The 12,030-nt window shown below is 42.8% G+C and overlaps 1 protein-coding gene across 1 annotated transcript in view; it reads left to right on the top strand.

The window, feature by feature from the left end:
- Positions 1-12,030, top strand: part of PLBD1 (phospholipase B domain containing 1) — a 74,171-nt gene that overhangs the window by 50,697 nt on the left and 11,444 nt on the right. The window contains exons 5-6 of the mRNA XM_060245312.1: positions 2,135-2,296; positions 4,114-4,258. Of these exons, the coding sequence (XP_060101295.1) occupies positions 2,135-2,296; positions 4,114-4,258 (307 nt within the window). The remainder of the gene's footprint in view (positions 1-2,134; positions 2,297-4,113; positions 4,259-12,030) is intronic.

Raw genomic sequence — 12,030 nt, 5'->3', positions numbered from 1 at the left:
GCCAGAACATCTGCAGACAATTTGAAAATACATTGCATGTGTTCATACATTTATAGAACACTGATTTGGGAACTTTTACAGTGGAAAAGCATCTAAATAATAATAATAAACATTAGACTGTAAGCCTGTGTTGTGGTCCAGACCTTTGCAGCTCCTTCACACAGATGTATCACCACTTTGGCCCTCCTGTTGGTATGCAGGCTAGTACACTATGAGCCCATTCAACTGTTATACCAACTGACATAAAATAAACTTTACTGGACCAAACTGAGATTCCATCTACTTCAGCATGCTGATTTCAATAGAGACAACACAGATGATTCTAGGACACTCAGAAGCAGCTTCTATGGGCAGCTACCCTCCTCCTTTGTTTCAGAAATATGCTTCATTTGAAAACCCAGATCTTCAGAAGGAGGAAAGCCGCTCTAGGCCAAAATCCTCCCTGTTCCCTTTCTTGTCATCGCTTTTGGGAATCTTATAGTTAATAATCCATGTAATGGCAAATTTTCTTGTATCATACACTCACAGAATCTGAAGTAGCAGGTCAAGTGATGGTCTGCCAAAGATAAAGCACATAGCCAAGTTCAATGCTAAAACACAGATGAGGCGATTGCAACTTGACTGCCAATGGCGATTTAGCGAATCACACTAGGGCCATCAGGACCCAAGTCTTGTGAAGAGCATCCCAAGTTGAGAAGGTCCCTCTCCGGGAACCCTCCAAGCTATCACTTGTGTGATAACTGTGATACCACTGCACAGTTCCAGCCCGTTCCCAGGAGCTCCTTGGAAATGTAGCTGCAGTGTCATGCCACAGCCCTGCCTCAAGTGTGCCTATGTGCTTATGCACACATCACGAACAGCTTGGGGGAAAAAAAGGCAGAGAAGGACCTGAAAGTTCACACTTCCCAACCAACTTCAGTTCACAACCGGGAAGTTCAGACATCTGGGAATGTGGAGTGAAAGTGCTGACATCTGTAAAGACGACTGGACTTTCCCTGGTGCCTAATAACTCCACTTTGAAGATGGGTCAGAATGGGTTGCCAGTGATTGGGGAATGGAAAGCAGATGCCACTGTCTGATCGTTCACTTTAAATGTGCAAGGGAACAGCAACAGCATCAGTTCAGACTGCTTGTTTGACAGTAGTCATGGTGACCAATTTTGAGACTGATGAGGTATGCCTGTCACACAAAAAGAACTTTAGCTTCCATTACAGATAGCATTGGGAGGACTTCTCAAAATAACACAGGCTGTGATGTTACAGTTCCTTTTGCATTTAGGTACTACAACTCCCAAAATCATCCTGGACCTGGTGACCAACTATAAGTCTCCTAGCTTTATTTTCTAATGAGTTATGCCTGCTACACATGTATGGACAACCATGTTCTTTTATCAGAGCCCCAGTTTTCTCTTATACTGATCTCCATTTTATCCTCACAACAATCTTGTGAGGTAGGTTAGGCTGAGAGTGTGTGATTGGCCCAAGGTCACCTAGTAGAATGGAGATTTAAAATTTGATCTCCCAGGTACTAGTCCTAGCCATTATATCACATTGTCTCTTAAACAACCCACCAAAATGTGGTTTATTTATAGGCATATCTCATAAGAACATAAGAGAAGCCATGTTAGATCAGGCCAATGGCCCATCCAGTCCAAAATTATATATATATATATATATATATATATATATATATATATATACACACACACACACACACACACACACACACACACACACACACTGTGGCCAATAGCCACTGATGGACCTGTGCTCCATATTTTTATCTAAACCCCTCTTGAAGGTGGCTATGCTTGTGGCCGCCACCACCTCCTGTGGCAGTGAATTCCACATGTTAATCACCCTTTGGGTGAAGAAGTACTTCCTTTTATCCATTTTAACCTGTCTGCCCAGCAATTTCATCGAATGCCCACAAGTTCTTGTATTGTGAGAAAGGGAGAAAAGTACTTTTTTCACTACTTTCTTCATCCCATGCATTATCTTGTAAACCTCTATCATGTCACCCCGCAGTCGACGTTTCTCCAAGCTTAAGAGCCCCAAGTGTTTCAATCTCACCCATATTTCAGCGATAAACCTGTTTAAACTTATATGTTTGTTATCTCTCTCTTCACCTCCAGCCTCTCACTGTCTTTGAGGTCCACTTCCTGAGTGCAGCTGGAGATCTGCTTGACCTAATTCCTTCCTTATTCTCACAGCCAACAGAGGTGGACTATAATTTTTTACCGGGAGGTCATGTAAGATATCGATGGGATATGGGTCATTGCTCAGCACTGATCAAGGTGAGACAAACAATACTTGTTCTCCTACCTTTAGAAAGAGTAACCGTTTCTTCATTGTATTTGTAGACCCCATGAACAGGGATGAGCATTTCGGGGGTGTCAAACTCATTTGTTATGAGGGCCAGATCTGACATAAATGAAACGTTATCGGTCTGAGCCATCTGTGTACTTGTTTAAGATTAAGTAGCAGAGATATAAACTTTATAAAGGACACAGACAAACACAAAGATTTTTTAAAAAAAACATGCTTAAAACATTAGCACTTGTTGGTCTTAAAGGTGCTTTCTTTGTATTTCTCCCATGGGATCCAGGGAACTGGGCAAAAGAAGCTCTGGCTCTTTCCTTCCTTTTCCAGGGGACCGGGAGGGGAAGGAGCCTCAGCCAGTAGAAGGAAGAGGGGCTTGGCTCAGTTGCTGTGCTGTGCAATTGAGAGAGCCTCGCAAAGTAAGCTCTGCCTGCCCCCCTTCCTCCCCAAGGGAGGAGCTTCAGCCAATGGAGAAAATAGAGGTTTTGCTCTGTAACGCCTGTGTGCTTAAGCAAGCTGTTATGCAGAAGAAAGCAAGAGATAGGGAGAAGGAAGGGATAACAGCCAGTTGCTTGGGGGCCTGATAGAAGCCCGCAGGGGCCCAATTTGACCCCTGGGCCACATGTTTGACACCCCTGATTTTGATAGATGCAGATCAGAATCTAGCCCAAACAGACCAAGTTGGTTAATGTAGTTGTTATAAGGAATCAGAACAGAAAGATTAACTACATCAAGAAATAATGAAGGAATGTTAATTCCCACTTCTGAGCAATTTCACTGCATCAGTTGTAAGTCCTTGGGATACACCCATTGAATTGAAAACATTTATCTGATGCATTTTAGGTACTTCAAACACAAGTGCCTGGGACGTAATGAGAAAATTGCTGGGGTATGTGTGTGTGTGTGAGTGAGCGAGTGGGGGGGGGGGGGGGTGTCTGAATGATGCCTCTTAGCCTAAACAACAGCTGAGAGGAGATGTTTTGACATCCCCCCAGCCCCGCATGAGGAATTTCCCTACTGTGTCTAAGGGGGTTGTGTTTTCATACAAGGGCCATAATGGAGCTGCCTATCATCCTGCGGTGGCCCACTTATCTCCAGCTCTTATGACCCACCTAACTAAGCTGTGCACCCCTGTAGGTATGTAAATTGCCTTTGGTTATTCTCTCTTATCACTGAAGTAGCCCTGAATAATCCAGGAGTAAATGGCAGACACATTGTAGCCACAGTTACTTCAGAATCATCTCCAGATGATAGAGACAGGGCAGGAATTTGAATTAAAGTTCATCTAGTTAAGAAACAAACAGCAGATGACCTAAAGTATATCTTTTGCTTAAAAGGATGTTCTAAGAAATAGCTAAACAATACTACAGAATGTCCTTTGAGAGGAAAATTTGAATTTGTATGCATGAATATTTATGTTTTAAAAATTACAGATTACAGTGGGCACTCTGATCTGTAATTTAAACGTGTGTGTATCAAACATGTAATTTAAATGTGTGTATGTAACGTGAGAGAGAGTGTGTGTGTGCGTGTGTGTGTGTGTAATACTGGAGAGTTAGGATCCCACTACTAACTGCTTTCAGACAAATAGTTAAAAATGTTGGTGAACAAAATTTAACAGGAAAAAAATCAGATTTATTTTAGATTTTAACTGTTTTATGTGTACTCCCTTCAGAGAGACAAAATTAATAGGCTTGATTGGCTATATAATATTGTTTACTAAACACGATGTTGATTGCAGTTGATAGCATTTTTGATACAGCAGTCCCCCCCCCCCCCCCTCTATTCCTAGGTCCTTCCTGGATATGAGAACATCTACTTTGCTCATTCCAGCTGGTTCACATACGCAGCTACACTGAGAATATATAAGCATTGGGACTTCAAGATTGATAATTCAGAGACAAGCTCAGGCCGTGCCTCTTTCAGCAGCTACCCAGGTAATTAGAGGTGTGAACAGAGGTCCAGAGGTCCAAGTCTGTTGTAGTAAAATAAAACAGAAGTCCAGTGGCACCTTAGCAATTAACAATATGACCTTTCTAAGTTTCAAAAACTCATGCTAGAAAAATTGTAAGTCCTTAAGATGGTGCAGAGTGGTAAAGCTGCAGTACTGCAGTCCCAAGCTTTGCTCATGACCTGAGTTCGATCCCGGCGGAAGCTGGGTTCAGGTAGCCGGCTCATGGTTGACTCAGCCTTCCATCCTTCCGAGGTCGGTAAAATGAGCTTGCTGGGGGGAAAGTGTAGATGACTGGGGAAGGTGATGGCAAACCACCCCGCAAAAAGTCTGCTGCAAAAACATTGTGAAAGCAATGTCATCCCAGAGTAGAAAACGACTGGTGCTTGCACAGGGGACTACTTTTGCTTTTAAAGTGCTGGTGGACTTCTGCTTTAATTTACGCTACAAAAGTAGTGATAGATTTAGCTGCCTCGTGTTACTGTGCGGTCTGTACTTTTATATGCTAGATCCATGTGAATGAGCCCATTCTACAAACTAAGTCACACAAACAACCTGTTTATTTATTTCATAACATTTCTATCCTGCCTTATTTCCTTGCATCAACAGAAGCCAATTTAGGAAGAAGACTGTCTTCTGGCCTTCCTCTTTCCTGTTCTTGCAGGAGATGCTGTGCTGACTCAGGCTTTCTCATCTAGAGGAAAACGGGCTCAAATCTGGGCTTAGGTCACCACACTCTGTTTTTAGGGATCAGTGGCAAAGTGACAGGGCTCTAAGGCATGTTTGAATCAATAAGACTGAGGTGAGAATATTATACAATAGCCAAGCATAATTTATTTGAGGGGAAATAAGGTAAAGGCCATGCAGTCTTCATAATATTTGCCTATTTTATAGCACTGGATGCTAAGAAGCTAAGAACATTTAGCTATTCACATAGTCCAAAAATAGACCTGTATTATGTAGTGTACAGCTCAGGAGGTAGAAATGCCAAAGGGAAAATAGAAAAGACAGCAAGGGGAAGTATTTTACCTATGCTGTTAAGTGTGGCAAAGTCTCGTGGGAGAGCAGATACCTCAATATCCAGTGATCGAAATGGACCTCAGACCTACACACTAGCCAGGGCTTTGGAGTTCTGTGAGGGGGTGTTGGACAGAGGAGCTAAGCAGAGATTCAAGCAGAAGGTGTGTACAATAATCTAAACAGGTCCAGAGAAAATAGCTTGTGAAGAAGATCTGACGAAATGCAGCAATTGTACACCTCAAGCTCAAAATGCTCAGAACACTTTGGGGGAGCTGGGGAGCTCATCTATAGGGGAAAAAACAGAAACGAGTTTGGATTTCTCAGGTTTGGGAAGAGGTGGAAAACGTTCAGATGAAGATTAGAGGTGAATCTTCTGGTGGTAAAGTCAGGGCAGGGCTTGGAACAGAGAGAATAATAGGAAGGTATTTGTGGCAGACAGCTTCCACATAAGGAGAGCAGGAAGGAGTGTTCAGACGAAAGTGGAAGGATAATCTTTAGAATAATAATGACTGCAATGGTAAAAAGTGGAAGATTAGTCTTGAATAATAATCACTGTACTGGTAGTGCTTGACTACCAGTAATTGCTCTTTGGGTTTCTTCTGTATGCTAAGCTACACCTTTCCACAACCAAACTAGTCAGCCATTGTAATTCGTGGCTAATACTCAGTAGTGTCAATTGGTCATCTTCTGTCCAATCACACCTCCATTGCCTTGTAGATGCACTGGTAAAAAACTTTCTGAGTTTGAGAGAATTGGTGGGCTGGTCACAGTCTCTCTCTTTTTTTTTTCCCAAAACAATTTTTATTTTAAATATAATGTTTGTAAACAGAGAATAACATTGTTACAGTAATGCCTTGATTTTCATTCCACATACATACCGTTATATAAAATAAAGTTATACAGCTATAGAGTGATCACGAGAAAAGAATACTCTTGTGGATAACCCGTTGGTTAAGTGAAGAAGAAAGAGTGGTGTCAACCTCTATCCTATCCAGAATTAGATACCACTTTGCATAGAAATCGTTAGCTGCCTTTATCGGGTCTGTGGTGTCAATGTCGGCTGTGAAGTCCCAAATTTTGAGGATCCAATTATCTATGGACAGATTGAGCTTAGATTTCCAATTCAGGGCTATTATGTTTTTGGCTGCAGTTATAAGCGAGATAATAAGGGATAGTTTAGATCTTGTAGCCTTTACAGAATGCCAATCATTTAGAATGATGATCTCTACTTGTCTTGGGATTGTAGTTCCAGAAATGTTTTCTACCTGGGTAATAACCTTTTGCCAAAAAGAGCTGACAATCGGGCAGTCCCACCAACAGTGTAGTGATGAAGCTTGCATGCCACAATTACGCCAACAAAGTGGGGAATAGTTAGTGTCGATACTGGCGAAGTGCGAGGGAGTGCGGTACCATCTTGACATAATTTTGTAGTTCTGTTGAAAAATTGCTATTGATTTGGTCTTGCAGACTTCTGATTCCCATATGGCTTCCCATTGTGTGTTGGTAAGTGTGAGTTTGCATTCTTTGTGCCATTTTTCGCAGTAGGATGGTAGACTGCTACAGACCTCCTGTAGTAGTATGCGATAGATTTTAGAAATAAGGCCCTTGGAATTTAAAGAGGGGTGAGAAATCAGATATTCAAAGTCCGTTTTGGGCCTAGTGGTAGCCAATTCTGAGAAAGAGCTGTTAAGGAAGTGGCAGATTTGTAAGTATTCAAACCAGGGGATCTTAACGGTTGTGGATTCCTCCAACTGAGCCTTCGTTTTAATTCTGTTTTTGCTGAAGAGTTGGAATAGAAAGACCGTTGAAGCAGATTCCCAAGAGCAGAATGAGGGAAACTGGAGAGCTGGGGGGAACCAGGGCTGTTTTAGAAATGAGGAAAGAATAGATAGGTCCGGGGCCAGATCCTTCCGGACCTGGTCCCAAATTGTGATTAAAGCCTGACTAAAAGTATTGAGTATAGTCCAAGAAGGGCGATCTTTTTTCTTTAGCCATAAAAATTCATAGTATTTGTAGGGGGATATGTGAGTCTCTTCTATGTAGACCCATGCTGGGCCCGGTCTTATGTATAGTATGTTGACCATGGAAGATACTACAGAGGCTTTATAGTAAAGGTACAAATCAGGGAAAGCTAATCCTCCTTTATTTTGGGGCCTTCTGATTGTAGCAAAGCAGGTTCTGGGAGGTTTATCACCCCATATAAAGTTTGTCAGTAGGGCCTGCCACTTCTTAAATAATGTTGCTGGAATGTTAATGGGGAGGGCTCGAAATAAGTAAAGGTATTTTGGAAAAATAAATGACTTAATTGTGTTAATCCGTTCTATCCAAGACAAAGCTAAGGGGTTCCATGACTGTAGAGCTGTTGTTGTTTGTTGATATACTGCTGAGTAGTTTAATTTGAGAAGGTCTTTAAGATCAACCGGGATCTTTACTCCTAAATATGACCAGGATGAATTGACCCATTGGTAAGGGTATAAGGCTTTAATTGATGATTGGGTATCTGAGGAGATATTTATTGGGAAAATAAGGGATTTAGATAAGTTAGTAGATAACCCTGAGTACTTTCCAAACTCCAGGAGGAAGGGAGACAGTACCGCCAAAGATTCCAAAGGGTTTTTTAGATGAAGGGCCATGTCGTCTGCAAATAAGCTAATTTTATAGTTAGCGTTGTTAATACTGATGCCGTGGATGAAGGAGGATTGCCTTATATAGTTTGCTAGTGGTTCAATTGCTATAGCGAACAATGGGGAAAGAGGGCACCCTTGGCGGGTCCCCCTAGAGAGAGAAAAGTCTGGGGTTGAAACCCCATTGATATGCAGCAGGGCTTTCGGAGAAGAGTAAAGAGACTCTATAGTTGATAGAAATTTAGGACCGAACCCCATTGTTTTCAAAACTAAAAGTAAGTATGTGGGTTCCACACTATCAAAGGCTTTCTCAATGTCCAAAGCCAAAATACACGACTCGTAGGGTTGGAATTTGCCATATTGGATTATGTTAATGGTTTGGCGAATGTTATCTGTGATTTGTCATTTTGGGATAAAGCCTGTCTGGTCCTCATGAATGTATTGGCCGATGAAGGAGTTTAAACAGGCAGTTAGAATAGAAGTTATAAATTTATAATCGGTGTTGAGGAGAGAAATTGGGCGGAACGCTTTTGGGTCTAGTAGGTCCCTTTCCTTTTTAGGTATTAAAATTATTTTTTCTAGTTTCCAGCTTTCGGGGATTGTTCCGGAGTCCAGGACATGGTTGCAGATTTCTGTGTAAGGTTTGAGAATATTTTGAGAGAACTTCTTATAAAACTCAGACTGGAAGCCATCCCTCCCCGGAGTCTTATTGATTTTGGCGTTTTTAATTGCTGATTGGACTTCCAACGGTGTAATTGGAGAGTCCATGCAGCTTTGATGATCTGAGTCCAATTTTTGGAGGATTTCGGGTTTGTTGAGAAAGTTTTTTGTAAGACCTGGGTCTGGATTTTTAGAGGTATATAGTTTTTGAAAAAATTCCTGGAAAATTTGTCTGATTTTGGGAGGGGAAGAGTGGGTTTTCCCTGTTGCATCTCTAATTAGGTGAATTTGTCGATCTGCTAATTCCGTTCTGAGTTTCCATGAGAGGATCTTTAAGGATCTGGGGTGATTGAACCAATATTTTTGTTTGGTAAACAAGAGGTTTTTCTTAATAGTGCTGGATTCTAATAGCTCCAATTTTTTGCGTTCGAGTAATAATTTTTTGTAGACCTTCTTGGCACAAGTACGTTTATGTAAAGCTTCCAACTCTTGGATAGATTTTTGCAGGGTTAATCTAGCATCTTGTCTTCTTTTGTTATAGGCCGCACTTAGTGAAATGCATTTGCCCCGGAGGACTGCCTTGAACGCGTCCCAGATTACTGGTTTTGAAACCCCACAGTCTGCGTTTAGTTCAAAAAAGTTTTTAATTTCCTTCTCAATCTCTTCACACGCTTTAGAGTCCAATAAGAGGGCCTTATTGAAAGACCAAGACCATGTGTGAGGTTCTCTTATGTTTATGTTTATGCGACATTCTACCCAAGCATGGTCGGATAAGGTTCTAAGACCGATGTCTGAGTAACTGAGCTGAGGGATCAATGAGTTTGAAGTCAGGAAATAGTCTATGCGGGTGAAGATGTTGTGATGTGATGAAAAATAAGTGTAGTCTTTTACTCCCTCGTGTTGAAGTCGCCAAATGTCGCACAAGTGATGTTGATTTATTAAAGAGTGAAGGGGAGTGCACGTTTCCTTGGGTGGTTTCATTGGGGGGTGTGATCTATCCCAAGAGTTGTTCATTATACAGTTAAGGTCCCCTCCTATTACTACTTGTCCCTCTTGGAATGAGGACAGTTTAGCAAGTGTATCCTGCATGAATGTGAACTGATTGTTATTTGGGGCGTATAAGCATGCAAAAGTATACAAGGAGCCTTCTAGCAGGCCTTTAATGAATAGGTAGCGCCCCATTTGGTCTACTTCTTGAGCTAATGGAGAGAAGCGTACCTTATTGGAGATGAGAATAGCTACCCCACGGGATTTGGATGTTCCTGTTGCTTGGAATTGAAGGGGGAAGCGTTTGGTCCGGAAGACTGGATGACCCTTATTCTTCAAATGAGTCTCTTGTAGAAAAAGAATGTCTGGTGAGAGTTTGAGGAGAGCCGACTGAGTTTTCTTTTTTTATATATAATGTTGTTGAGACCACGGCAGTTTAAAGAAATTAGCTTAATGTCACCTGTCATGATACTGAATGTAAAGGGGTGGGATGAGTGGAGAGGCGTTGTACATTGCAGTAAAGACATATAGCCATTTTAGGGAGTGTTGCGGTGCAGAAAAATATATCAATTAGATGCAATGCTGGATTAGTGATATTAGTACAGGGGATCACCACATGATTTGCTTGGATACTATGCAGTGTTACACGAGGTAGCCTTATGTGTAGCATTGGCATGGTCCAGTGAGTCACGTCAGGAGAGCAGATCTGTGATAAGATCCTAGGACTGGCTAAGTAGAATGCAATGCTCACAGAGAGCCTGCGGGTGGCAATGTAACCCAGTATGATGACTGCAAGGGTTCCACTTTTGAATTGCCCAGGGGGACTGGTGGTAGGAGTCCAGATTGAAGTCTTAAGGGCATGGTTCTTTAGCTGGGAGAGAAGGCTTAAAAGTTTTAGGGCAAAGATACCATGTTGCCATGCCCATGCCAGTATAGTTATTATTTTGTTACAGGGGATCTCCATATGAAATGCTTGGCAATTGTAGATTCTTACAGGGGACACCCATCTGGGGAGCTTGGGGCAGTTACTGCAGATCAGCTCGGTGCGTGGTCTGCAGGAAACCAGAAATTTAACTATGTCAGATGCATTACATTCAAGAGGCCTGTAGGTGGCAGTACTGCGCTGTAATGTGATTACAGGGATTTGTCTTTTGGATTGCTCATGGTATGAAGCACTTGGGCCCTGTGGAGGGCTCGGTGTACAGTTCGCCATCGGCTGCAACGGATAGCCTATCAGATTAGGGGCAGAGTTGTGGCATCTTTTAAGAACAGGCTTACCCATGGCTGCTAGGGAAGCACAGGGAAGGAAGAGCAAATAAAGCATGCCAGCAAGTGTGACTCTGGGTATGCAGAGTATGAAAAGAGAAACGAGAAATAGAACAAGAACAGAGGCAGAACATCCCAAGAACCCTCCCCCCCACCCCTCTCCCATCCAACCCCCCCTACAACCCCCCTCCCCCACCCCCCCTCTCCCACCCCATATAAAACCAGTACCTTAATTTTTCCATCATTTTCTGCTATAGCAAAAAGATAATACTAATTACACAGCTAAGTACACTTAACTTAGGGGGAAAAGCATCTCCCTCACAATCCAACCCAGCAATAGTCTATGTGCCAGACCCCCCCCCCCCTTAATTCCGGCTCAGCGTGTTTACACAATTGAGTGGAGGAGTTCTGCTAGAAGCTAGAGAGATTAGAGAACAAAGGGCTTAACGCTTCCTTCGATGGCTTGGAGACGATCGCTCTAACCCGAGCCAGCTGGCTGGGTCTGTCCGTTCGGAAGAAGACAACGCAGGCGACGAGGCAGGCCGTTCGAGGTAGAGAGCAGCAAGGAGCTCCCGCCCGGAAGCAAGGTCAGAGGCAGTCAGGCGCTGGCCCTGGTGCACCACGAGAAGTTGGACTGGAGTAGACCATCTGAAGCGGATTTTGTTTTCTATCAGGCAGGAGACGATCGGGCGCAGTTCTTTGCGATGTTGCAGCGCCTCTGGAGACAGATCTAGAAGAACAGGGATCCTCTTGTTGTTGAATAGCAATCCATTTTCGGAGCGGGCTTTGGCTAAAATGCTTTCCCTGGTGCAGGCGGCGGGGAAGGTGGCTATGATGTCTCGGGGGAATTCTGTTGAGCGTTGTTTGGGAGGCCCCAGGTGAAACGCTGTTTCAATGATTGGGGCCACGCCATTTTCTATGTTGAGAGTTGAAGCCAACCAATTCATCAGGAAGGTACGTGCACCCTGGTTTTCTTCCGCTTTTTCTGCAATCCCGCGAAATTTGAGGTTTCGTTCCCGCATTTTGTTTTCCAGAGTCATAATTTTTTCTTTGGCCCAGGATTCTTCTCTAGATAAGGCCTTAACGTCATTTTGAGCTAGAGTGGCTATTTCATAAGCTAAGTCTGCTGTCTGTGCCACTTCAGAGATAGTTTCGTTTAGTTTTTTGAGTTCCTCTTGAATAGGAGAGGTAGCTTGGGTGA

This window comes from Heteronotia binoei, chromosome 8 (genome assembly GCF_032191835.1).
Source record: "Heteronotia binoei isolate CCM8104 ecotype False Entrance Well chromosome 8, APGP_CSIRO_Hbin_v1, whole genome shotgun sequence".
Classification (NCBI taxonomy): domain Eukaryota; kingdom Metazoa; phylum Chordata; class Lepidosauria; order Squamata; family Gekkonidae; genus Heteronotia; species Heteronotia binoei.
This window is presented reverse-complemented; position numbering and strand designations above follow the sequence as displayed.